The sequence below is a fragment of the Diospyros lotus genome, chromosome 3 (assembly GCF_014633365.1).
Source record: "Diospyros lotus cultivar Yz01 chromosome 3, ASM1463336v1, whole genome shotgun sequence".
NCBI lineage: Eukaryota > Viridiplantae > Streptophyta > Magnoliopsida > Ericales > Ebenaceae > Diospyros > Diospyros lotus.
Window position 1 is genome coordinate 20,332,432 of NC_068340.1, and position 24,586 is coordinate 20,357,017.

Sequence of the window (24,586 nt, forward strand, 5' to 3'; positions counted from 1 at the left end):
CACCACGACAATCACCATTGCCTCAAACGCCGCCTCTGTTTCCTTCAGCGATTTACGTGATTTGGGCTTCAGCCCCTTAGGTAAGGTTTTCGGCGACCTTCTCAATTTTTTGGTATACACACACACGAAGAGGGTGGATATTCTGAACATTAAAACCTAGATCTACTGAAATTCGACCGTTGGATCCTTTTGATGATCGTTGTGCCAATGCTAATTTGATGGTCAGTTCCGATCGTGGGAATCCGTCATGGACGGTGGCCAGCGACGTTTTTTCAAAAAATGCTAGTTTTGACAATAAAATTAATTTTAGATGTACAAAAAATCAACTATTGGATCAAATTCATTTTTGGATGTATAAACCACCACGGTTGGGAGAGTCTTGATGACCGGCTCCGATCATTGGAATCACAGCCTAGCTCGGTGGACAGCAACAGTTAGGTCGAAAATTATTTTGGTTTGTTCGATTTTTGTCGATTTTTTTTTTCTTCATTTTTTCGGTTATTTTAGTCAGTTCGTTTTTTTTTTTTTGTTCTGTTTTTTTGGTTTGTTCTTTGTTTTGGGCCGGTTTTTTCTAAAATTTCGGTTTGTTCAGTTTTAGTATTTACAAAACAGGTGGAATGCTCACCTCTAGTTTTTATCTATGCTCTTTCCACTAAACCCATTGAAACTTTTCTCATTATAATAAGTTTATTTTTATTTTTTCATAGAAATAATATCTGTGTTGTTAGGAATAACAAAAATTGTGTTTTTATATGATAAGCTGCTTTATGATGATAATATTGTTAGTTTTGAGTGTGCAAGTTTCTGTGAATCCATATGTAGTTATTAACCTATTTATGGATTTGTCCACAACTGTCCTTAGAGTGATGAAACATTATGCAATCAGTGATGTGATGTATTAGTTCTCTGCTACCTTAGACTCTCAAAGTGAAAGCGACTTTTGCTTAATCATAAATTCCATTCCTTTTGGCAAGTTTCAGTACAACTGGTCATTGGTTGTTGCAGTGTTATGCAATCAATGGAAGCTGACACCAGTGGAAACTCTTCTCCAACCCAACCAAAATGGAAAAAAGTAGCACATGGAGGAATGCAACCTGGATTTGATGATAATCACACTGACGAGTCCTTCCTTGCAGGTATGGTTATGAATGCCAATGTTGTCAAAAGAGACATGCTTAAGGTGATGCTGGACTCCATTTCCATATCCCAATACCTTTGCATTGTCACCCTTGTTGTCTTGGTGTGGACATATACACTTGGGTCAACCATTAATGAAAATTCACTCTTGCTCCTTGACATAAGCCTTCTTGGATTGGGTTTCTTTGTTCTACTCTTAACTGCAGAAATGCTTTCCTTAAATCTTCTTCTGTGTTATGTTCTGAATATCTCATTTTTTATAGCTGGGTTATACCTTCTGTCTCCTATCTACCACACACTTACTCAGTCCATAAGTTCAGATTCCATATGGGCACTTACTACTACACTAATCATCCTCCATCTTTTCCTGCATGACTACTCTGGATCCATGGTAAGGGCTCCTGGGACTCCAGAACCAACTTTTACCGGCAATATCTCTTTAAATGCTTCTATCATGGCCTCTCTTTTAATTGCTTCTCGCCTTCCATCCAGGCTTCACGTTTTCGCTATTATCCTATTCTCCTTGCAAGTTTTCCTCTTTTCTCCTCTAGTGACTTACTATATTAAGAAATACTCTTTCCGGCTGCACCTTTTCTTCTCATTTGGGTTGATGGCTGTTACATTGGCGTTTGCGTATAGGTTGCACAGATTACTTTTCGTGTTATTATTCAGTTTGTTTATTTTTGTCAATATGGTGTGTCCTTATTGGCTTATAAGGATTCAGGAGTACAAGTTTGAGATCAATGGTCCTTGGGATGAGGCAAAGTTGTGTTTCAATATAACAGAGTAAAGAAATATCTTTATCCCTTCCTAATCTTTTTTAGCCTTTCCAATTTGGCCTCTCCATGCAATTTGGCATCACTGATCTGTGTGTTACACAGTTTTTTAACAGAAATTTATTGAAGTGCGAGGATTAGTGAGAAGTTGAATCTCATGCGTACCATAGTTTCTAGCACGTTCTATGGTTTTTGGTGGTTTTTAGTGAAATTTGAAGATGAAGGAAGTTGTTGTCATGGATGCATAACCTGTTGCTTTTTTCCTTAGTTCCCTCCATTTATGCTGAGATATTTGGCTCACTAGTTGTAGCTATTCTGTATGTACTATCAACATCAGACTGACTTAGGATACTTTTGAATATATTGTTTTGTTTTAATATGTAAAGATCCAGACAAGGTGTTTTTAATGATTAATTAGTGCATGGGTTTTGGTTGTACCTTTAATAATCCCCATTCTATGAAGCAGTCAACTTTTAACTGGGCAATGGAGCTTTATTCTTCTTTTTCCTCTTAACGATGAGAAACACAATGGATCTTTTGATTGCTGTCAATAAAAAATGGTATTAACAGGGTTGAAGGGGGCAGTGCCGCATTTTGACTGCTTCTGCATCATGTGGGAAATTTATTATTTATACCTTCTCCGGGCGGGGGGGTTTAAACTTTGGTCTGCTTTGGACAATTACCCTCCCTGCGTGTATATAAAGAAATGTTCTTTTTCTTCATTATGCAACTCCACATCACACTGTCTGTCTCTTCATCTGCTTCTTGACAATTGAAGCCAACCAAGAAATCTGTATCTCCAAGTCCCCAGCCAAATTTCCACTGCCCACTTACGCTTGATTTTCCTCTCAGCCATTACTTTCCGCCACCCCCACCACCGCCGGCCGCTTTGTCGTCTTCTTCCGCCATTACTTTTCGTTGCGACCCACCGCTACTTCTTCTTCTTCTTGATTTCATTTTAATGTTTTTTTTTTTGTTCTTTTCCAGATTTGATTTCCAAATCTGTATTTGGCTGCCTTCTTCTTCCAGTTCGCCTCTGCCTTCTTAATCTCCCTCTTCGATATTTTGATTGCTGCACCGCACCACAGCTGACGTCTCCATGGCTGTGTCTTATCCGCTGCGATCACGGCCAATCCTGGCCTCCAGAAAGCAAAGACCACACCTCATAGGTTATTTGACAATAAATAGCTCATTTACAATGTGAGAGACATTAAACATAAAATAATAATTTATACCTCTAGGTAGGTAATATATATATTTAGTATTATTTAATATATTTATTGAGGAGGTATTTTTGACTAAGATGCTGCTATACATACATAGTCAGTCAGCCGAGTCAATCTATAAATTTATTATTATTGATGAATTTCCAGCATCATCAAAATACCTTCCTTAAAACTAAATGAAAATAAAAATGTAAGCTACACTTATATAAACATATTTACAAACAAACAGAAGTAAATTAAACATGCCTGAATAAACATAACTGAATCATCATGTATGTCTAAATTAAAAAAAAAAATACTTTTTTTATAAATATTTGTTTTGTGATATTTAATGATAAGATTTTATTTTTCTTTGATAAAATTTAAATATGAAAAAATCTTGATATAATGATAAAATTATTTTTAAATTTATGAGTGCAAATACTATTAGCAACTTATAGTTATTTTTTTGAGTTTTTAAAATAAAATAGATAAAAAATATTTTAAGAATTTAAATTTTTGTTAACATAAGTTTATGTTTACTAATATATATATATATATATATTATAGAATAGAATAGAATGGAAGAATAAATAACATACAAAATTCTAATATTTAAAGAAAGACTTTTAAATTTTAATAATGTTAAATGTAAAATTATTGATTTTAATATGTTTTCGTTGTTTTTCGAATAGTCTTCGAGTTAAAAAAAAAAAGGGGAAAAAGAAAAACCTAACGAAAAGCACTTGAAAGAAACAGAGGAAGTGCTTCAATTGGCGGGGGAGCGTAGTTGCAACGGAGCGCGGTGGTGGAATTGACACTGGTGAGAGGTGGATTTCAATTCCACACCAAATCCTCTAGAGCTCATCTCTTGAAGGTTCCAACAATTGGTGGCAAGAGATATCTTCAAATCTTAAGACCCTCTAGTTTAGATATTGCGCAACATATCTCTTTCTATCTCTGATTTCAATTGGGGTGCTTTTGTTTTTCGCTATCGTCGACTGGGTTTTAAGGATTTTGTCGAATTCGTGGATGCCAAGATGATGCAACCTACGAGGGTTGTTCACCAGGAGGAAGAAGAAGAGGAGGACCAAAAGTTTGTTTCCAAGAAAGACGCTCCCCTTTCCAATTCTAGAGGTATAATGCTTGTTTTTGTTGTCTGATACGTAAAGGAGACTGTTTACCGGTTGATGCTTGCTCCCCCAAAATGGGTTTCTTTTCTGATTGAAATACTACGGCAGGACCTTTTTTCTTGTTGAAGCATTTGATAATTTTTTGTTGGTCAGGATTGATTTCTTGTTGAAGCATTTCGTAGACTTCAAGTTGCTACTAACCGTTGGTTTTTTTGCTTGCATTTTGTTTTTTCTTTTGTTAAGCTTGGAATTGTCTGTCATTTGCATTGGGTTTTTATGTGTAAACAGATGGGAAGAACAATGACAAGGCTAGTGCCACGCGCTCGAAGCATTCTGTTACCGAGCAGCGGCGGAGGTGCAAGATAAATGAGAGGTCTATTTTCAATAGTTGGCATCATTTGCTTTTTATTCTTTGTTGTACCCCCTTTCTGGACTATCTATTTTGATACATCAAATTGCAAATGGTTTGACGGCATAGCTAACTTGACTACAGTCTTAATTAGCCAATTACTACATAGAAGCCATTAGCTGGGCCATGAGCTTCTTTCGACCATGCATATACTTGTCTACTAAGAGCGCCTCTAGTGTACAAGATTCCCACTTTGGAAGAGTTGGAGGAGTGTCATATTTTTATAGAGCCTTCTACTTCTTTTTTTTTTTGGAAAAAAGGTTGTTTTCCCAACTTAAACGTGTGACATACTAGTCACAAAGGTGTAACCTTACATTTACTTTCCAGGCTTGCCCTCATATACTTGTTTACTAGAAATGAATTTTCATTGTTTAGTCAACCAATAACAAAAGGCACAATGGCACGTATTATTAAATTCATTTTTGTGATAAACAGATGAATGGTTGACATTAAGACTATATACAAACATCAATCTCTCTGCACAGAATTGAGCTTTTCTTCTCTAATTCAGATTTTGTAGCTAAAATGCTTCAATTAGTGAACCTAAACTGAATTAGGGAGCAAATATTAAATCAAGCTAACAAATTCCATGGTATATGCAAGTTTTCTTTTTTGCGTAAATTGTAGAGGTGTTTTTTCTTCTCATAGTTTACTGGCCTATAATTGTCTCATGCAATTAAAATTTAAACATAGCTGTAACTTAACTGTTTTGTGCAGTTCCTGTACTTGCTAACGTAGAAAAAGTGTTTTTATTCCTGATATTTTAATTTGTAAGCATGTGCTTACAATACAAGAATCTTATAATAATTGATAAGAAATTTTTAACTTGAATACATCAGTTGATGGATGAGTAATAGGTGATAAAGAAATTTTTTACTTGAATGCATTGACTGAAGACCGATAGAAACACCTGTGATATGAGCAGATGAAAAGAAGGAAATTTGTAGCAAAAGGAGAGGAAGACCAAGGAAAATCCAGTAGGTAACCCTCAAAGGCTCAGACATGACAGGGGATATAATGACCTCATAGCAGATATAGCCATTGATAGAGATGATTGGAGATTTAGAATTCATGCAGCCAACCCCACATAGAGGTATTAAGGCTTGAGATTGTTGTTTTAATGCATTGATTGATACATGAATACAGCGAGCACAATTCTGAAAGTACCCAAGAATTAAGTATAACGTAAACAATTTGTTTCTAGGCATCAAACGGGGAAAAGTCATCCAACTCTTGTAATTCCGATTGAAACTGTTCCTTTTAGTTTGATGTCATTAAATGAGCATTTATTTGCAGTTTTATTCCTAACAAACAATTAGGATGAAATTAAGAAAATTACTGAAAAAATTAACTAATACCAAAAATTAAATTGTGCCAAAATCAAGTCAACGCTGTGCAATCCCCTCCCCCACTCCTTTTCTTTTTTACAAAAGTTATGGAAGATAAAAAAAATCTGTGAAATGTCAAAATCCCTTACACTGGAAGCTCATATGATGGTATTTTGTATAGATTTGGATTTGGCAATCTCAACTAGGCCATAATTAGTGAAACTCAATTACATCTTCAAAATGACAAAACCTATGCCATTCCAAGCTAATTACCATTGAAGCCATTTCCCCTTTTTACAGCATCCACTAGTTCCATGTAAACCATGCCCATGCATGCAGCTGCATCAGTCTCACTATGAAATAAATTCATAGCTTCAGTTAAGGTAAAAGGAACTAGAAATGTGACAGGTGGCAGTTATGAGGAATAATTTAAAATCATGAAACTAGACATGATTTGTAAGTAGTAGAAGTTCATTGTATTACCTTTCTTTATTTGCAAGGTCATGAAGGTTGTTGGAAGTCTTTCGTGTATACCCTTATGAGAGTAAGATACTTTTTAGTAGTCATGGTTCTAAAGAACTTCTTATATTGTATGCTTACGTCCAAATATTTGAAACATACTACATAGTTTAGGGCCAGCTCCTTTTGAAATGTACTGTATCTGCAGTTCTTATATCTTGATTGATTTTGCTAGTTACCCTGGTCAAGAAAGACATTGGGTACCTATCTCAAGAGGGCATGAATATTTCGAGCTATTTGGTTTCATTTTATAAAATCAGTTAGTATTTGCAACCAAGTTCTAGTAGCCCCACAACCTCATAGGCATCCTCCCATTTTTCCTTCCTGGATGATTCCCTGCTCTACCATTAATAAAAGTGGGCCTCTGTCATGTTAATAATAGTGTTATTTACTCAACCTGTTGGTGTTTGATCATTTCTCTGAACTAGTTGTTGGATTGGAAAAATAGAGCTGATTAGGCTGCTTCTTATATCAATTACTAAAGGATTTTATGATAGAAGTTTCTACTCCAGTAAATATTTTGGTCCGTGGAAATTCTACTATTAAGATTGAATCGCCTAAGAATCAATACTTTCTGCTCCCCTTCCCTCATAAAGATTCTCTCTCTCTCTCTCTGAGTTTGGATAGATGTTCAAAATGTAAGGAAAGTAATTTTTTTTTTTCTTATTACTCTTTTTGCACCCCCAAGCTTCTTGTCACTCATTTTTGTTTTTTAATTAAAGAACTGTTTTTATATATGTCACACCCCAATCTCATATGGACTGAATTGGGGGACATCTTAAGTGTACTTTTAGTTGTTGAAGCCCAAAATTTTAACTTTTAGCATTTTTTAGGTAAATGGTCACAGTGTTACCAGTGATATAATCTTTTCGTGCGAACCAAGATAATATATTTGGGTTATAACTGTTGTTACACTTTTGGGTTATCATGGATGAGTAAAATATATGGTTTGTTTAGGCTTGACTGCTTGGGCTTCTATGGTGTCAAAATGCTTTTGGTTCTTCGTGTCTTCAAATCTAGACTTGGGGTTCTTGGCTAAAAAGAACAGAGACCTATAAAGCAGTGTTCTAAAATGTGCTAGGCGTCAGACTAGGGCCTAACAACTAGGCGGGGCTGTCAAAATGCAAGATCCTTCTAATTCAAACCCTAATTCCGTCTCCCAAAGTATTCCTAAGCTTCCCACGACGACCTTTTGGAACCCCTCTGACGGCTTCAGGGCTGCTCACCACGGGTGAGCCCACTCCGAGGTGAACTTCTGCCTACCTAACGACTTGGATCTCGTCTATGACCCCTTCGATGGCCCGTTAGGGAGCTTCAACGAGATCGGATTGGAGATGATCTGTTCTGCACTTATATGGACGTTGAGAAGCTCGGATAGCTCCGCTGACAGCGGCAACGGTCGGATTGACAATGCCGGTGGTAGTGGGATGGAGGGGGAGTGGGGCTTAATCGGGGCCGGCCCCTAGGATGCCAATTGGCATGGATTCGCAGCGGCTAGGGGCTGTCGGCCACCTTTTTGAACACTGCTATAGAGTAAGGTGTAGACATAGCTAGAATGATTTTACGTTTGTGGCAGAGTAGGACATAATTTGGGGAGGAGTGGAGGACATAAAAATGTGCATATTCTAAGTGCACTTTTTTTTATCTACTCCTTCACTATTCTCAATAATTAGGGTCAACATTGAGCAATTAGTAGATAAGTAACCAAAAGGCAAAACCTTACAGTTGAAGTACTGTAGTTGTGAGACAGTATCTGAAGTTCTATTAATTTCTCCTTTATCCTTATTATTTCTTTGAGGTGGCATACATGGGGAAAGAGCACTTTGCATATATTTACTGTTCATAGTAGAGGTATGGTTCGTATGAGGGTAGTCATTCCTATGCTTCTTGTACTTGGTTTAGAGTCCAACTCATAATTCTGGACAAGTTTTGCAATTTGAGCTTGTTTTTATTGTTGGGAGATCAATATTTTAGTCATATAAACTATATCTCCATAGTACATCACTAATGCTTGTTTATAGGCTAAAATTCAACTGTAGTAGATAAAATATCAAGTTACAATTATCCAAAGAAATCTGTTAAAAAAAAAAAAAACAGCTGAAAGAAGGCCTCTACTTTAACATACAATTTCCTGTTCACTGATCCTCTTTCCTTTTTCACACATGATGTGGCCAACCACTGGTCAAACTAGTTTGGAATTTTCTTTTTCTTGCATTTTCTCGAAGAACAGCGTTTTGGACCTTGGATTAAACGCTCAGAGAAAGCACTGGGGCACTTTGGGCGTGTTCATGTTTTCTCTGAAAATCAGACAGGATTTGTGAAGTATGGTGTTTCTGCTTGTATATCAAGTGTCCAATACCCTGAATTTTTCTTTTAATGGTGGAAACATTAAAGATTTGATGTAAAAGGGCAATCCAAGCAAATATAAAGTGGGTTAAATATTAAATCTACCATGCCCTCAAAATTTTAAGCAATCTTTGAATCCTACTGGTTGCTTTAGCAAAGACCACCAAAGATGGTTGAAACTTGGTCTTGAGATGTTTGAATGTGATGTCAGCTTTTTTTCTTTTTTAAACTTAATGTCTTATAGGATGTGGTTGAGAAAACCTGCTGACTTCTAGTTTAATTCAGATTTCAGATGTTGCGGGATCTCATACCTCATAGTGATCAGAAAAGAGATACAGCATCATTCTTGTTGGAGGTAGCTCTAATGTACGGATACGCGAAGCATACATTATTTTTTTTTCTAGAATATTCACATTGAATGTTCACATTTGTCCTAGTGCAGGTGATTGAGTATGTCCAATACTTGCAAGAAAAGGTACAGAAGTATGAGGGATCATATCAAGGGTGGAGTTCAGAGCCTACAAAGCTGACGCCATGGGTAATTTATGCACTTCAGCTTTAAAAACTGTCCATTGATAAGGTTCGCCCACATCATTATATGTGGTTAACTTCAACTTGAAGCTTCCATGCTTATTCTACAGTAGTGTCCCCCCCCCCCCCCCCCCCCCCGGCTCTCTAAAAAAAATAAAAATAAATAAATAAAAGCTCCAAGAAACTTTTGGGTAAATTATAAAGAGGGAAAAGAGAAACAATTTCTGAACTTAAAAGAGGTTTTTCATGGTTCAGTATGATCTTTGTTCATTCTGTGTTGTAGATCTCTTCTGGTATGTTGCCTATATGTATTATATATATAAATAAATATAAAATATAATAGGTTAGTGGCCTATGACCAATTATGAATATGTCAATCATCTGAGTTAGAAACTGCCAATCTTTCCAGTTTATGAGCACTAGCTGAAGCATGAATATTGTCACAACCCTAGGTTTAGTTAGGGTTGTGATAGGAATTGGGAGAAGAAATCAGAATTGTAGGAGGGGGAAAATCAGTAGAAAGAGGGAGAGATATTGAGAGAAAGGGGGAGAACTTGAGGGAGATTGGAGAGAGTCTTAGAGAGAAATGAGAATTAAGAATTCATTCAAATCAAGCATAATCATCTCCTCTTACAATGGGTCTTTTTATAGGCATAGGTAGCTCCTTAACTAATTTCTAATAGCACCCATGTGCTCCTAACAAACAACCAAATATCTCCTAACAAACTAATATAAGCCTATTACAATATTACCCTTTTATTATATCCTTATCACAATATTACCCTTCTAATCCTCCTAGGGACAATTTCCCCCCTTGAAATGTTTTTTGTCCCCAAGAAACTTATTACCACTTAGCCGTTGCTTCTTTATCTAATGCCCATTTTCACCCACTGGTTTCTTCTTTGCTTTTCCTTTTTTTGTCTTGTTTTTCCCTTTTCTTTGTCTTTTCTTTCTTTCTCCTCAACAGCAACATCATTATGTCTTGCTGTCACACCAATTTCAGCCATCCGCCTCTTCCTTAGTGCTGTTAAAAATGGTTTCAAATGTGTCGTCAGCTCTACAACCCCATCCTTTTCAATTATGGACAGAATTTTAATCTTCTCTGTAGGTAAAAATCTGTACATTACCTCCAACTCTTCTTGCTACAATGTTACCTTTGCTTTGTCTTGTGTGCCCGTGCCAATGACATACATGTGAGATGTTCCAAGTAAGGTGCTTGGTGCAATCCCTTGTTCCTTCTCCTCAAGTACTTGGTGAAGGGGCTTTCCTGGCTCCTTCTGTTACTTCCAAAAATCAATAGCATCAAGTGTCTCAGCACTAATAAGAGTGCTTGAGAGACAGCCTTCCTCAACCTCTTCTTCCATGTACTCCTCAGCCCTCTCCATCTTCTCGCTGCCCATTTTAGCCCAAGCCAAAGAATCCTTAGCTTTTGGTAGGTCCAAAATAGGAGGAAGGATTCCAGCCCTAATATCTGTGTAGATTGAGGGTCCTTCAGTTAGATTTTCTTGATCCAATGTTATTCCATTTCCTAGAAACTTTTGATCCGAAACACCCCCAAATCCTTTAGCCCATGCACTAGCCAACGAGGGTAATGAGTTGGCATCTTTCTTGTCAATTTCGCCTAAACCGATATACTTCTTCTGCTCAACATTGGAGGTGAGCAATGAATCTGCTTCTCGCCTCCTCAATTTCTCATTCAATAGCTCTATTTTAAGGAATTCGTCTTTGTTAAAACTTCCACAATAATCATCGAAGTATTCAGCGCGGAAGTTGTAATGATACTTCTTGATTAATATCATTGCAAACTCCTGCAGCTTCGCGGAACATACGACCAAATTTCTCGCACTCTTCATCAATCCCACTTCTTTTTTCCTTGTCCCTTTGGCTGATCTCCTTCTCAAAATCCTTTTCCCATGTTTGATGCTTTTGGTCAACTGAAAATGCAGCATTTTTCTACTGCCATTGAGGATCTGATTGTCTGATGTGGGACTGCTTCCCAAAACCTGCCGAGTAGGACAATCCCACTAAAAATGCATCACTGTTCCGCTGCAATTGAGGCTGATCTCTTGCTTGAAAATTAACCATTGAAAATGCAGCATCATTCGACTACAATTGAGACCCCTTTTGTTTCATGTGTGCCCTGCTTCCCATGGTCGACATCTCACGGACATGACACTTGGAAGACCAAGGGATAGGGGTTCTATACATACTGCTCTTCTTCAAACAAGTTAACCAAAATTAGCATTTGTTTCCCTTTTCTCACAGCCTCAAGCACCAACAATCAACGAGCTGGATGAGTTGGAAGCATCCACTTCTCACACGAATCTGCGGCTTATGGCTAATGAGCGCCACCTCACCCACTGCTTCAAGAAGTCGCCCAGACTTAATCCTTAGTTGTTAAAGGTGCGTCTAGGCGCAAGGAGCCTTAAGGCGCTAGTTCGGCGCCTCGTCTGGGCCAAGGCAAGGCGATTTCAGTGAGGCCCTCGCTTTGCACGGTGAGGCGTTGAGGCGAGAGGCGCGCCTCATGAAACTTAGGTTTTAATTAAAACCTGAGCAGCCCAATTCCTCCTATTTTCTCGGTTCTAGCATGTATACATTATAACATATTTACATAAACCTGGGCAGCACATTTTCTTTTATTTATATTTTACCTTCCATTTACTTTAATACATAAATGTAAATAAGAAAGTACCCCCCATTTGGATTCAATAAAAATATCTAAAAAATCAAAATCCATAACAATAAGAAAATAGAATTTTGGTTTTAGTACAAACTTGGGATTTAACGATTTTACCACTGTCAAAATACATACCTACTATTTCTTGAAAAATTCATTAAAAATCATTTTAACAACAATGAATATTAGTTATCAAAATACCGGGAGATAGTTTTTCAAAATAAAAATATTTTCTTATATGTTTGCTTATAATGCGCTAATCTTCCAGACTTAGAAAAATAACAATTTTCAAAATAAAAACATTTTCTTGATTGTGGACTTGTAGTGTTTATATGTTTGTTTAAAACTTTGCATGATGATTGATACTTGTTTGAGTTTGAGACTTTAAGTTTGAATTTTGATGATGTTTCTAGTTTAGAATTTGCATGATGAATGAATCAACTTTGATGATGTTAGTTTAGAATTTGAAGATAATGAATTATTAATGATATGCATGTGTTATTATTGATAATTTGATAGTTTTTTGTATGATTTTACAAGATTTTGAGTTTCTTTCTAAAAGGTGCGCCTCGCGCCTTAGGCTCCAAGTTATGCCTCGTGCCTTTCAGAACTATGACTTAATCTGCCTCAAACGGAACCAGCTAAGAGCCAGTGTTATTAAAGGCGCGCCTACTAGGCGCAAGCCTGGTGCCTAGCAACAAATCAGGCAGGCGAGATCTGCCCAGGCGCGCTTGGGCGCACCCAGGCCCTCAGGCACAGCCTTGGGCTTAGGCGTGCCAAGGCTGAGCCTGATTTATTTTAGTATTAGTTTTCAGATTTTAAGAAAATATTAAATTGGAATTGATTTCTTGCTATATTTTAATCAAATCTAATCCTAATTCAAATTATACTTAAATAAACCAGCTGCCATTCTTGGTTCCAGCCTCCCTTCTTCTCGGTTCCAGCATGTATACATTACAACATATTTACATTTCCTTAGTTTAAGTAAATGTCCACATTTTCTTTAATTTATATTTTACCTTCCATTTACTTTAATACATAAATGTAAATAAGAAAGTATCTCCCATTTGAATTCAATAAAAATATTTAAAAAATCAAAATCCATAACAATAAGAAAATAGAATTTTGATTTTAGTACAAACTCGAGATTTAACGATTTTACCACCCCCAAAATACATACCTACTATTTCTTGAAAAATTCATTAAAAATCATTTTAACAATAATAAATATTAGTTATCAAAATACTGGGAGATAGTTTTTTAAAATAAAAACATTTTTTTATATGTCTCCTTATAATGCGCTAATCTTTCAGATTTGGAAAAATAACATTTTTCAAAATGAAAACGTTTTCCTGACTGTGGACTTGTAGTGTTTATTGATTGTGGACTTACAGTGTTTATGTGCTTGTTTAGAACTTTGCATGATGATTCGTACTTGTTTGAGTTTGAGTATTATCTCTTTGTTTTTCTTAAGATGGTCTTTAGAGTGGTATTGTTGTTGACTATGTTGCACGGAAACGGAAACGGGAAACGTGGAAACGGTATTTTTCAAAAAAGTTAGGAAACGAAAACGCGGGGTAAACTGTAATTTTTAAAAATATAGGGGTGTATGTGAAATTAAATTATAATTTAAATTTAATTGCATATAATTTATATAATATAATTTAATTAACAGTTATTTAAATAATATAAATTTAAATTATATAAATAATGTATAAACGGAACCACTGATGCAATTTTTATAAATTTAAATTATATAAATATTATAAATTGCATCAGTGGTTATTGGTTAATTTAAATTAAATATTTTTTATATAACAACATCAGTGGTTGCTGTTAGTTTAAATAATTAAATTATATAAATAATATTAAATTTATAATTTATATACTATAAATAATGTAAACCCTAAATTGCATCAATGGTTGCTGTTAATGGCGGACTGCTGCCGCTGCCCTATCTCGCTGCTCGCTCTCAATGGCTGATCGCCGCCGCTTCAACCGTCTCTGCCATAGTCGCCGCCTCTCTTGCCGTCGACGCGTCTCTTGCCCTCGCCCTCGCCGTCGATCTCGCCTCTCACGGTCAACGCGTCTCTGCCATCGTTGCTGCCTCTCTCGCCATCGACGAGTTTCTTGCCGTCACCCTCGCCTTCGATCTCGCCTCTCTCACAGTCGACGCATCTCTGCCACCATCGCTCACCTCTCTCACCATCGACGACTCTCTTACCCTCACCCTCGCCTTCGATCTCGCCTCTCTCACAGTCGACATGTCTCTGCCACCGTCGCTCGCTTCTCATCCTCATCGCCAACCGCCGTCTGCCATCGTACACCATTTCTCGCCTCATCGTCAACCGTCGTCGCACACTACATATCTCGCCTTGCCTCTCGGTGACCTTCCTCGTTGCAGGTGACTGGTCGCTGGAAACGCGTTTCCTGCGGGAGACGCATTTCCAACATGTTTCTGTAAATTGCGAAACTCCCCCCGAAACGTTTCGCAATTTACAGAAACGGCCCAAACACGGTTTCGGGCCGTCTTCGCGTTTCCGAAACGCGAAACGGTTCGGAAACGGCGAAATGGCTCATTCGAGCCGTTTCCGTGCTTCATAGGTTGTTGACATGTGTGAATCTTGCAGGAATCAAAATTTAAAATGTCATCCAACACTATTGATCCTAATCCTGATAGTAGCTCAGCTGGTAGAAGAAAAGATCCAGCATGTAAATATCATAGTTAGCATATGTTGAATTTTATATATTTTTTTTATAATATTTGTTAAATATTATTAGAAGTTATGACCTATTTTATACCTTTTTCTTTAACGAGGACATATATTTTTATTTTTTTAACTTGCACCTAGTTCCACCAAGTTCGCGCCTTGCTCCTCAGGCTCCAAGACCCTTGTGCGCCTTGGGCCTTTAATAACACTGCTAACAGTTGGGTTTGCCTCGCCTTCAATTCTGGACTCAATTAAATCAAACAGAAGGAGTTGGCAACCAATACTCTACTCGATCAACTTAGTTGGAAATTTCTCTGGACTGAATCGCATTCGTTGATGTTCAGTGATTGTTCTTTAGGTTCAGTTAGACTTGTGCTCTCTAATGGAAAGCTTCGCACCCAACCAATCGGCAAATTTTGCTTAGCCTCTCGTCTCCTTCCTCCGGTTTTGCTCTACCTGCGGTCACTTCCAGTCGTGAACCTCTTGCCAATGATAACCCAACCAGTGATGCATCAACGCTTCGTTCCTCAGGTTTTGCCCAATCACCGACCATACCACGATCGCTCAAAACCCACTACACAATCGCGATCGCTTGGAACTGCTACGCCAGTCGCGACCTCCTGGCCGTTTGCGTCAACCTCTGGTCACCCACTTCAGTTGTCTGACCAACCCGTGTCACCCACTTCAGTCACGACCTTCTGGGTTGAGGACCACTAGCAGATGGCAGCTCCTTGAATTCGCGTGGGTTGCCTGAGAATCGTGGCCGTATCTCACCTCCTCGTGCCTTGGAATCAATTCCGAAATTCAATGGGCGTCTTCGTCTTTAGAATTCGGACAGGAGTGTCTTTGATCTGCAATTGAATTGCTGATCAAATCCACTCGCGGAATTCACTGCTCCAATTGTTCGCTCTAGTCGCAACCTTCCTGGTTGTCCGTGTCACCACCTTCAACGGACTCCCACACCAATCGCGAACGTTGTTTGTTTGCGTCGCCTCAGGTTAGCTCACCTATTGACTCACTCCAATCGCAAATGCTCCTCTGTTCGCGTCGCCTTCGGTGCTACTTGAATTCGCTGGAATGATGCCCGACTTCTGAAACCGTCTTGCACTTAGCTTCTCAATTTCGTACCGAGAGTTGTTTTTTTCTCTCGATTATGACTTGTCCTTGAATCTTGGAATCTGATCGGAATTGTTGCTTGCACTCACCTATCAAGAGTTGAGAACCCCCAGTTTCGACCACTGTCGGTATGCAGTCATTAAACCAAATTGTTATGAGTTCGCAGGAATCACAACCGAGGAAAGATTGGCTCTAGGTACCATTTGTCACAACCCTAGGGTTAGTTAGGGTTGTGATAGGAATTGAGAGAAGAAATCAGAATTGTATGAGGGGGGAAATCAGTTGAAAGAGGGAGAGATATTGAGAGAAAGGGGGAGAACTTGAGGGAGATTGGAGAGAGTCTTAGAGAGAAATGAGAATTAAGAATTCATTCAAATCAAGCATAATCATCTTCTCTTACAATGGGCTTTTTATAGGTATGGGTAGCTCTTAACTAATTTTTAACAGCACCCATGTGCTCCTAACAAACAATCAAATATTTCCTAACAAACTAATATAAGCCTATTACAATATTATCCCTTTAATATAAGCCTATTACAATATTACCCCTTTATTATATCCCTATCACAATATTACCCTTCTAATCTTCCTAGGAACATGACAAATATCAAGATAATTTTTTTTGAAAAACTCCATCGCTTGTGACTTCATGACTTGTTTGTAAAATTTTTAGAAACTTTGGCAGGGAGGGAGGGAGCTATCCTTTATTTTTGTTATTAGCATAGTGATTAATGTTCTCATAGACCTGTTTTAGGGTCAGAAATGACTGGGCTTTTAGTCCCATGCACCCCAATATGTAAGAGCATTTGGGTTACTGCTTTCACATTTTCTTTAGCCCCTTTCCCCTTATTTCCTGCATCTGGTTGCTTAAGAGGCAATGGCCAAGTTTGGTGGGTGATGATTTCACTGTCTCCAAAGTATTTCCAGAGGTGATGAGCCTCTGGGAATGACATTGGATGTTGTTTTACATTCTGTTGAAATTATTCCTCTTTAACATATTAAGTTTCTGTCACTGCTTTTGCTTGAATCAGCGAAATAGCCACTGGCGCGTCCAGAGTTTTTCTGGACATCCACAGGGAACAAAGAATGGTTCTGGTGGTTCAGTGTTTGCTGGGAGATTTGATGATAGCAACATCAGTAGTCCTCCAGCCATCCATCCAAACCAACAGAATCCCATTGAATCTGATTCTGGTAGGGATACCTCTGGGAAAACAGTGGATGAATTAGCAAACAAATCTGTAGGCATTCCCATCCCTTTGCAAGTGAGTGTGCCCACTTCTATCCAAGGTGCTTCTGCTCTTCTCCATCCTGTCCCGAGACCATTTTCTGATGCACAATCAACTGAAAGTCCAGTCACCACTGATAGCTTAAATCAACAAGAGGATTTGATCATTGAAGGGGGATCAATCAGCATAACAAGTGTTTACTCTGAAGGGTGAGTAATTACAGAAACCAGCAATTTTTGTTATTGTATGTTTGGTAATAAAAGTATGATGTGTCCTTAGTTTCAGGAAATTTTCTCTGAACCTTTTAGTAATATCTCAGTAAAACTCTTTGAACTGAGTCCTTTTTTCTTTGGTTTGGTATTGTCACCTCAAATCTCTAGGGCCTCAAAAAGTTGAATACTTATTTACTGTTGCTTTACTTATCGAAGATGCTTTGATGTTGACATATTGTTCCATAAAAGCTGTTGTAACTAGTGAAATTTGGGTTACATCATTGTTATGGGGCTAAGTTACATCTATTATTTTAGTTTATCTATTTGTTTATTTGTTTAGTTTGTCATATATTAGTTGTTTTTCTGGCCTCAAATTAAAGTGTTATAACATTACATGATATTCACTATCTTGCATAATAAGGCAGATCATCATAACCTGAGCTACTGTGGTCAGAAATTTTTCCTTCCAAGGGCCAAGGAAGATTGGGGTTGGGGTCTGAGTTAATTCTGCATGCTGTGCCAGGGGTATGGATAGTCTCATCTAACTATCAAAGTCATGCAGTTGCTTAAGGTTCTTGTCTACATGATCCATTTTATTCTGTGCTCATCTGTTCAGTGAGTTGTTAAAGCTTAGGAGACAATCTTCCTTCTGACTGTCTCAGCAGTTGTTCTTCTTATTTTGATTCTGTAATTTCAACAAGGTGACGGGTATTTTTATCACCTGATTGCAAAACGAGGAGTGTAACAACTGTTAATCATTTTTGACATCATAGTGATACCAGGTTGGGGATGTTATCCACTGCCGGTCCCAAACCCGGATAAAGGAGGAGGGTTATATTAGGTAGCCGACAACCAACGTAAAACTTAGTCGGATCCAAAACATGAACTCTAGACAAATTATGAAAAATCGTTTAGGCATGGGTGTAACCCTTCATATCGACGCGTTACACTGCCTGCGTGTAGTGTCAAGTGAGTTAGGGCCGTTGCATCGGCGCCTGGATGTAGTGACAAATGAGCAAGGGTCCTCACATTTGCTTGGACAGATGTGGGTAAAGAAGCTAGTCCAAAACCAAAATCAAAATAAAAAACAAAATCAAATTCAAAGTCAAGGCCAAAAACAAAATCATAGATTAAGGATTGGGTCATGAAATATAGGAACATTAACAGGCAAAGCTATGGAAGTGGTAGATGTGATGATTAGGAGAAAAATTAATATTATGTGCTTTCAAGAGACGAGATGGGTAGGGAAAAAAACAAGAACTTTATCAGAAACTGGATATAAAATATAATACACAGGAAATGATCGAGCGAAAAATAGAGTGAGGATTATTATGGATAAAAGCTTAGTAGATGAGGTAATGGATGTAAAGAGAATAGGGGATAGGATTATTATGGTGAAGGTTAGTCTATGAAGAATGACTATGAATATCTTTAGTACATATGCACCACAAGCGGGGTTAGGTGATGAGATAAAAGAAAAATTCTGGGAGTACCTAGAGGGACTCATAAAAATGATACCAAGAGGAGAGAAAGTGATTATAGGAGGTGACTTAAATGAGCACGTGGGTAGAGACGACAACGGCTATAGAGAGGTACATGGAGGGTATGGATTCAGGAAAATTAATAATGAGGGTAAGTCTATTCTAGATTTTGCTATGGCATATGGGCTCATCATAACCAATACTAAGTTCAAAAAATGGAACAAACACTTAATCACATATAAAAATATCACATCAAGCACCCAAATAGATTACTTCCTCATCAGACAAGATGATCGATTATGTTGTAGGGATTGTAAGGTGATACCAGGAGAGTGTTTGACTACTCAATATAGACTTCTAGTACTTGACGTACAAGTAAGAAATTGGAAGAGAAAAAATCACATAAAACAAAATCCAAAAATTAGGTGGTGGGATTTAAAAGGGGAGAAACAACTAATCTTCAAAGAAAAATTAAGGGGTAGAAGGGAATGGAATGAAGAAGGACAGACAAACTAAATGTGGAAAAAAAATGACTAACGCCCTGCACGGCAAAGGTAGTCCTTGGAGAGACAAATGGTAGAGCCCCTAACCTTGAGGAGTCTTAGTGGTGGAATGAAGAGGTATAATTGAAAATTAAAAATAAGAAAACTTGCTACAAGGCTGTATATCAATGCAACAATGAAGAAAATCAAAAAAATTACAAAGAAGCAAAAAAAGTAACAAAAAGAGCTGTTAGTGAAGCAAGGTCAAAAATATATGAGAATTTATATAAACGACTTGATACAAAAGATGGAGAAAATGATATATATAAATTAGCTAAAGCAAGAGAAAGAAAAACATGTGATTTAAATCAAGTGAAGTGCATAAAAGATGAAAATCAAAATGTATTAGTGAATGAGGGAGCGATTAAGGAGAGATGGAAGGAGTATTTCACAAAATTATTCAGTGATGGTGGCGACACAAGAGTTAGGTTGGGATATCTTAGTAACTCCGAAGGGAACGTAAGCTATACATTTTATCAATGGATAAGTTCAAATGAAATAAGGCAAGCATTAAAAAAGATGAAAAATCATAAGGCGGTGGGACCAGATAATATACCAATAGAAGCATGGAAATGCATGGGAGAAGTGGGCATCTCCTGGCTAACGCAATTATTTAACGCGATCCTTAAATAAAAAAAAATGCCAGATGAGTGGAGGAAGAGTACTTTGGTTCCTATACACAAGAACAAAAGAGATGTTCAAAATTGTGAAAATTACAGAGGAATTAAGTTAATGAGCCATACCATGAAACTCTAGGAGAAAGTAATAGAGCAGAGGCTCAGAAAAGAAACAAAGGTCTCGGAAAATCAGTTTGGTTTCATGTCGGTAGGTTAACAATGGAAGCTATATACCTACTGAGGCGCCTAATGGAAAGGTATCGGGATCATTAGAAGGACCTACATATGGTGTTTATAGATCTAGAAAAGGCCTATGATAGGATCTTTAGAGAAGTATTATGGAGTGTTTTAGAGAAGAAATGAGTCAGAATAGCCTATATACAAGCTCTTAAGGACATGTATTATGGTGCAGAGACAAAGGTCAGAACATGCAGAGGGGATACTGAACCGTTTACAACTACAATAGGACTGCATCAAGGTTCTGCACTAAGTCCATATTTATTTGCTCTAGTAATGGATGAACTCACTAAAAATATTCAGACAGAAGTGCTATAGTGTATGCTATTTGCAGACGACATAGTGTTGGTGGATGAAACAAAAGGAGTGAACACTAAGCTTGAGTTGTGGAGAAACAATTTAGAATCTAAGGGATTTAAATTAAGTAGAAAGAAAACAGAATATATGGAATGTAAATTTAGTAAGAATGCAAGAGTGGATGATGTTATAATAAAATTAGAAGACCAAATCTTACAAAGAAAAGATCATTTTCGATATTTGGGATTAGTGATTCAAAAAGATGGAGAAATTCACGAGGATGTCGCACATAGAATTAAGGCAGGTTGGCTAAAATGGAGAAATGCATCGGGGGTGTTATGTGATGGTAAAATCCCATTAAAACCAGTCTTGCTATATGGTTCAGAATGTTGGGCAGTTAAATACTAGCATGAGCAAAAGACGAGTGTAGCGGAGATGAGGATGTTAAGATGGATGTGTGGCCATACAAGAAAAGATAAAATTAGAAATGAAGTTATTCGTAATATGGTAGGAATAGTGCCAATCAAGGAGAAGATGAGAGAGACTAGACTAAGATGGTTTGGTCATGTGAGAAGGAGACCAAGAGACACTCATGTGAGGAGAGTTGATGAAATGGAGCAATTAGTTAAAAAAAGAGGTAGAGGCAGACCCAAGAAGACTTTGAGAGAGACATTAAAGTCTTATATGAAGTGTATGGATCTAAATGAAAATATGACAAAAATACATGAAAGTCTAGAATTCATGTAGCCGATCCCATATAGTGGGATAAAGGCTGGATATGTTGTTGTTGTTTAGTGATACCAGGTTGAACATATCTAGGTAATAGGACTGTAGGGTTCATTACTAAAAAGTTTCATGCATGTATTCATTTGAAGGTTGTGGAAACACACTTGGGACATTATTTCATGGTGCTTCAACAAGTTAGAGGAGGCTTTCTCAAATTTACAGGATTTGTTTCTTTTATTTTTGAACACAAGTTTCAATTCTTTCTTTGTTTTTAAGGGTAAATTACACTCAAACCCTTTGTGGTTTGGATCATTAAGTAGAGTCCTGTGGTTTAAAAATGGTTCTAGAGGTCCTTCTGGTTTGTATTTTTTGCTCAGGAACCCTTCCCTCTCTAACACCGTTAATTAAATCAAGATTTAAGTTAAGTAAAATTTAATTAATAAACTCAAAAAATAAAAGAAAGGGCAAAAACCATTTACAAATCCAGCGGTTGGAATCTACCGGCCTTTGGGTTCTGCCAGCTGGAATGCACCAGTCAGCGGGTGCACCAGCCTTTGAGTTCTGGCTGAGGAGGTTCCTGCGGCCAGAACAGAGAGGGTGTGTGTGTGTGAGGGAGAGAGAGAGAGAGAATAAGAAGAATAAATCTGCCCCCCCAAAACCAGCAACGCATCTCCCCCCAGAACTCCTCTCTGTTCTTAATGGTGGCAAGACTAAGCTCCTCTTCAATTGGCAGGCGGCCACTTCTTTCCAGTCACAGCAACAGAGGAAAGGCCTTATTTCTCTTTGGCGTGATGAGATCTGCTTCAGTTTCAGCGTCATATGGCCTGCCATTGGTTGCAGCGGTGGGAAAGAAGAAATCCAGTCGCCAACCATGTGTATATAGATAGATATAGATATATTATATATATAATGAATCTGATTTGGGAAGAAGATGAAGAGGAAGAGCACTAACCCCCCAATTTGTCTCTTGCCACTTCTGTTGATTTGGGAAGAAGAAGAGGAAGGTGAAGGTGAAGAAGGGTGGTGAAGACAATGAAGAAGGAGGTGGAGGAACTGCAACATACCCATTGCTGGAACCCGTGATGGGTTCATTGCGGCTAGAACTCCTCACATGGTCTCTCTCTGTTCTGGTCAGCAATGAGTCCACCTGTGATGGACTCATTGCCAACAGCACCATTGCCGATGGGTTTATCGCAGCTAGAACTCCTCACCAGCTCGCTCTCTCTCTCTCTCCCTCTGTGTGTGTGTGTGTGTGTTCTGGTCGGTGATGAGCACACCTGTGATGTGCTCGTTGCCAACAGCACCATTGCTGATGGTTCTTGCCCATCGGCAATGGGTTTTTCATTTTTTTGTTTATTTTTTTATTTTTTAGTTAAATTTAGTTTAATTTGATTAATTAAGGTTTACTTAACAGTATTAGTGATGGAAGGGGTCCCCGAGCAAAAAATGCAGCCAAGGCCACTAGAACTATTTTTAAACCACAAGGGGTCCAAGTGCAATTTACCTGTTTTAACCCATTAGAAATTTTCAGAGATGCTTTTGAATGGGTTTTTTTTCTCAGCACTTTCTTTCCGTGTGCACGGAATCTTATGTAAGAATCAAGGCGATTTATATATGGCTGGCATTGTTTTGATGCTTTTCAGGACAATTGATTTATTACTTTCAAAACAAGGGTATTGTGGATATGTTCAGTTGGTTTGATCTTTCTTGTAGGTGGAGTTAATTGTAGTGTGCTGATAAGCAAGATCTGAATAATATTCTCAGCCCATTAAGGAGAGTTCATCTGTTAAAAAAACATTGGCATCAACATAATACTTTCCTTCTCAGGAGGATCTTTAAAGTTCAGATGTCAAGTATATCATATTTATACCAATTTGTAAGCGGGTTAAACTAGTGTGATTTTGTGTTAAACAGGTTACTTAATAATCTGACTCAAGCACTGCAGAGTGCGGGTATTGATCTATCCCAAGCCACTGTCTCAGTTCAGATTGATCTAGGGAAGCGAGCAAATAGAGGACTGACACCCGGTGTATCCATTCATAAGGTAACAGGAGCCTATACGCCCTTCGTGTATCAAGGTTTTGTTTCATTATATATTCCACTTCCTTGGTATCATTATTTAGGTTTTTTTACTGCTGTCTTCTTTAATTTGGACATGGATCGTCATTGTCTATGCTTGTTTCAGTTCTTAAAAGAAGATGTCTCAACTGACAGATTTTTTATGATTCACATATCTATTTATTCACAAGTCCGGCAATGTCAGCAATCGAGTGGAGCTTAATAATTTCACTCTTTTTAAGTGATATCCTTCTCTCCCCTTCTACCCTTTTACTTGATAATTTACCTTTACGTTTCTCTGCAGGATCCTGAGAATACTACTCTTTCTGGTCAACCGATGGGCCATTTTAGGGATGATGTAAGGAATGGTGAGGGTGCAGATCAAGCGCAAAAGAGGCTAAAGATGTAACTCTGTTGTTGGTTTCACATTACACCTGCCCCCCAAACATTCGATGCTTCCATTAACTTGTGGCCTGTACATGCATGCCCCCCCCCCCCCGGCGCATACTAGCATATCGAATTCATGTTCATATTCAGAAGTTTCGAATTTGTCTTGGGGAACCCATTCTGCTTTACCATAAAATCACAAGTGTTCAAGAATGCTTTGATATTTATCGGTTGAGCCATACATAAAAAAGCATCTCTGATGCTTTTTATACTTATTTAATAGTCATAACATGTTCTGTTCATATATGTGATTGGTGTTGTCTCTTAACTAGATTAGAGGACTTTTTTCTTTTTCAGTTCATTTTGTGAGGGTGTAATTGTTGATTACCTGAAAGATGGTCGGAATCTGTCTACCCTCTGCTCTGCACCAACTAAAAGGTACATAAGCTCCTGCAATTTTATTTTTACAATTTGTTACTCAGGCTAAACCTTTAATATTTATTATAATAATAGGAGAGGGGACAAAGGGTAATATAATCATATAATTTGAGTCTTTGCCCGAAAGGTTGGGTTGCCGCCATTTACCTGATGGGCCCTTTTCCTTTTTCGCTGTTTCTCTTTCTCATAGGAGGAAGAAGTAGAAGAAGATTTTATCCGCAAACTGCACATTGGGCTTTGCTTCCGGCTGCCATTTCTTCACCATCCTGGAACACAACCGCAATTGACAATTCTTTGAGCATATATAGATATGGCAAACGGATGCTTGGTGGAAGGATACATTCTCTGTACGAACTATAAAAATTAATTTTGTTGAAAAATAAATACTAGAAAGAGATTTTCATTAGTCTAATGCGAAAAAGATGACCAAACTTGGAACTTCTGTGCCTATTTATCCCTCTCACAGCATAACAAACA

At 37.8% G+C, this 24,586-nt stretch overlaps 2 protein-coding genes across 3 annotated transcripts; both read left to right on the forward strand.

Moving 5' to 3' along the window:
- The first annotated feature begins 1,002 nt into the window (after positions 1-1,002).
- LOC127796669 (transcription factor BIM2) lies at positions 1,003-24,551 on the forward strand. Of its 2 annotated transcripts, XM_052328932.1 has the most exons (10): positions 1,003-1,136; positions 2,901-4,255; positions 4,540-4,624; positions 9,139-9,208; positions 9,296-9,391; positions 16,920-17,323; positions 23,141-23,270; positions 23,589-23,689; positions 24,029-24,109; positions 24,300-24,551. In XM_052328932.1, exons 2-10 carry the CDS (start codon positions 4,159-4,161, stop codon positions 24,310-24,312), a joined length of 1,077 nt encoding a protein of 358 aa, XP_052184892.1. In that variant the 5' UTR covers positions 1,003-1,136; positions 2,901-4,158; the 3' UTR covers positions 24,313-24,551. The 2 variants fall into 2 exon arrangements, with proteins under 2 accessions (XP_052184892.1, XP_052184893.1); XM_052328933.1 differs by lacking the exons at positions 1,003-1,136; positions 2,901-4,255; positions 4,540-4,624 and adding an exon at positions 5,572-5,753.
- LOC127796670 (phosphatidylinositol N-acetylglucosaminyltransferase subunit C) lies at positions 1,010-1,951 on the forward strand. The gene has a single exon (XM_052328934.1). The coding sequence runs from the start codon at positions 1,010-1,012 to the stop codon at positions 1,925-1,927; it is 918 nt and encodes a 305-aa protein (XP_052184894.1). The 3' UTR covers positions 1,928-1,951.
- Positions 24,552-24,586: the final 35 nt, after the last annotated feature.

Bases quoted from the DNA above. Each gene is read 5' to 3' on its own strand.
- LOC127796670 (XM_052328934.1), top strand. From the start codon at position 1,010: ATGCAATCAATGGAAGCTGACACCAGTGGAAACTCTTCTCCAACCCAA.
- LOC127796669 (XM_052328932.1), top strand. From the start codon at position 4,159: ATGATGCAACCTACGAGGGTTGTTCACCAGGAGGAAGAAGAAGAGGAG. The intron at 4,256-4,539 runs GTATAATGCTTG...ATGTGTAAACAG, and splicing joins TCCCCTTTCCAATTCTAGAG to ATGGGAAGAACAATGACAAG. The intron at 9,209-9,295 runs GTAGCTCTAATG...GTCCTAGTGCAG, and splicing joins CAGCATCATTCTTGTTGGAG to GTGATTGAGTATGTCCAATA.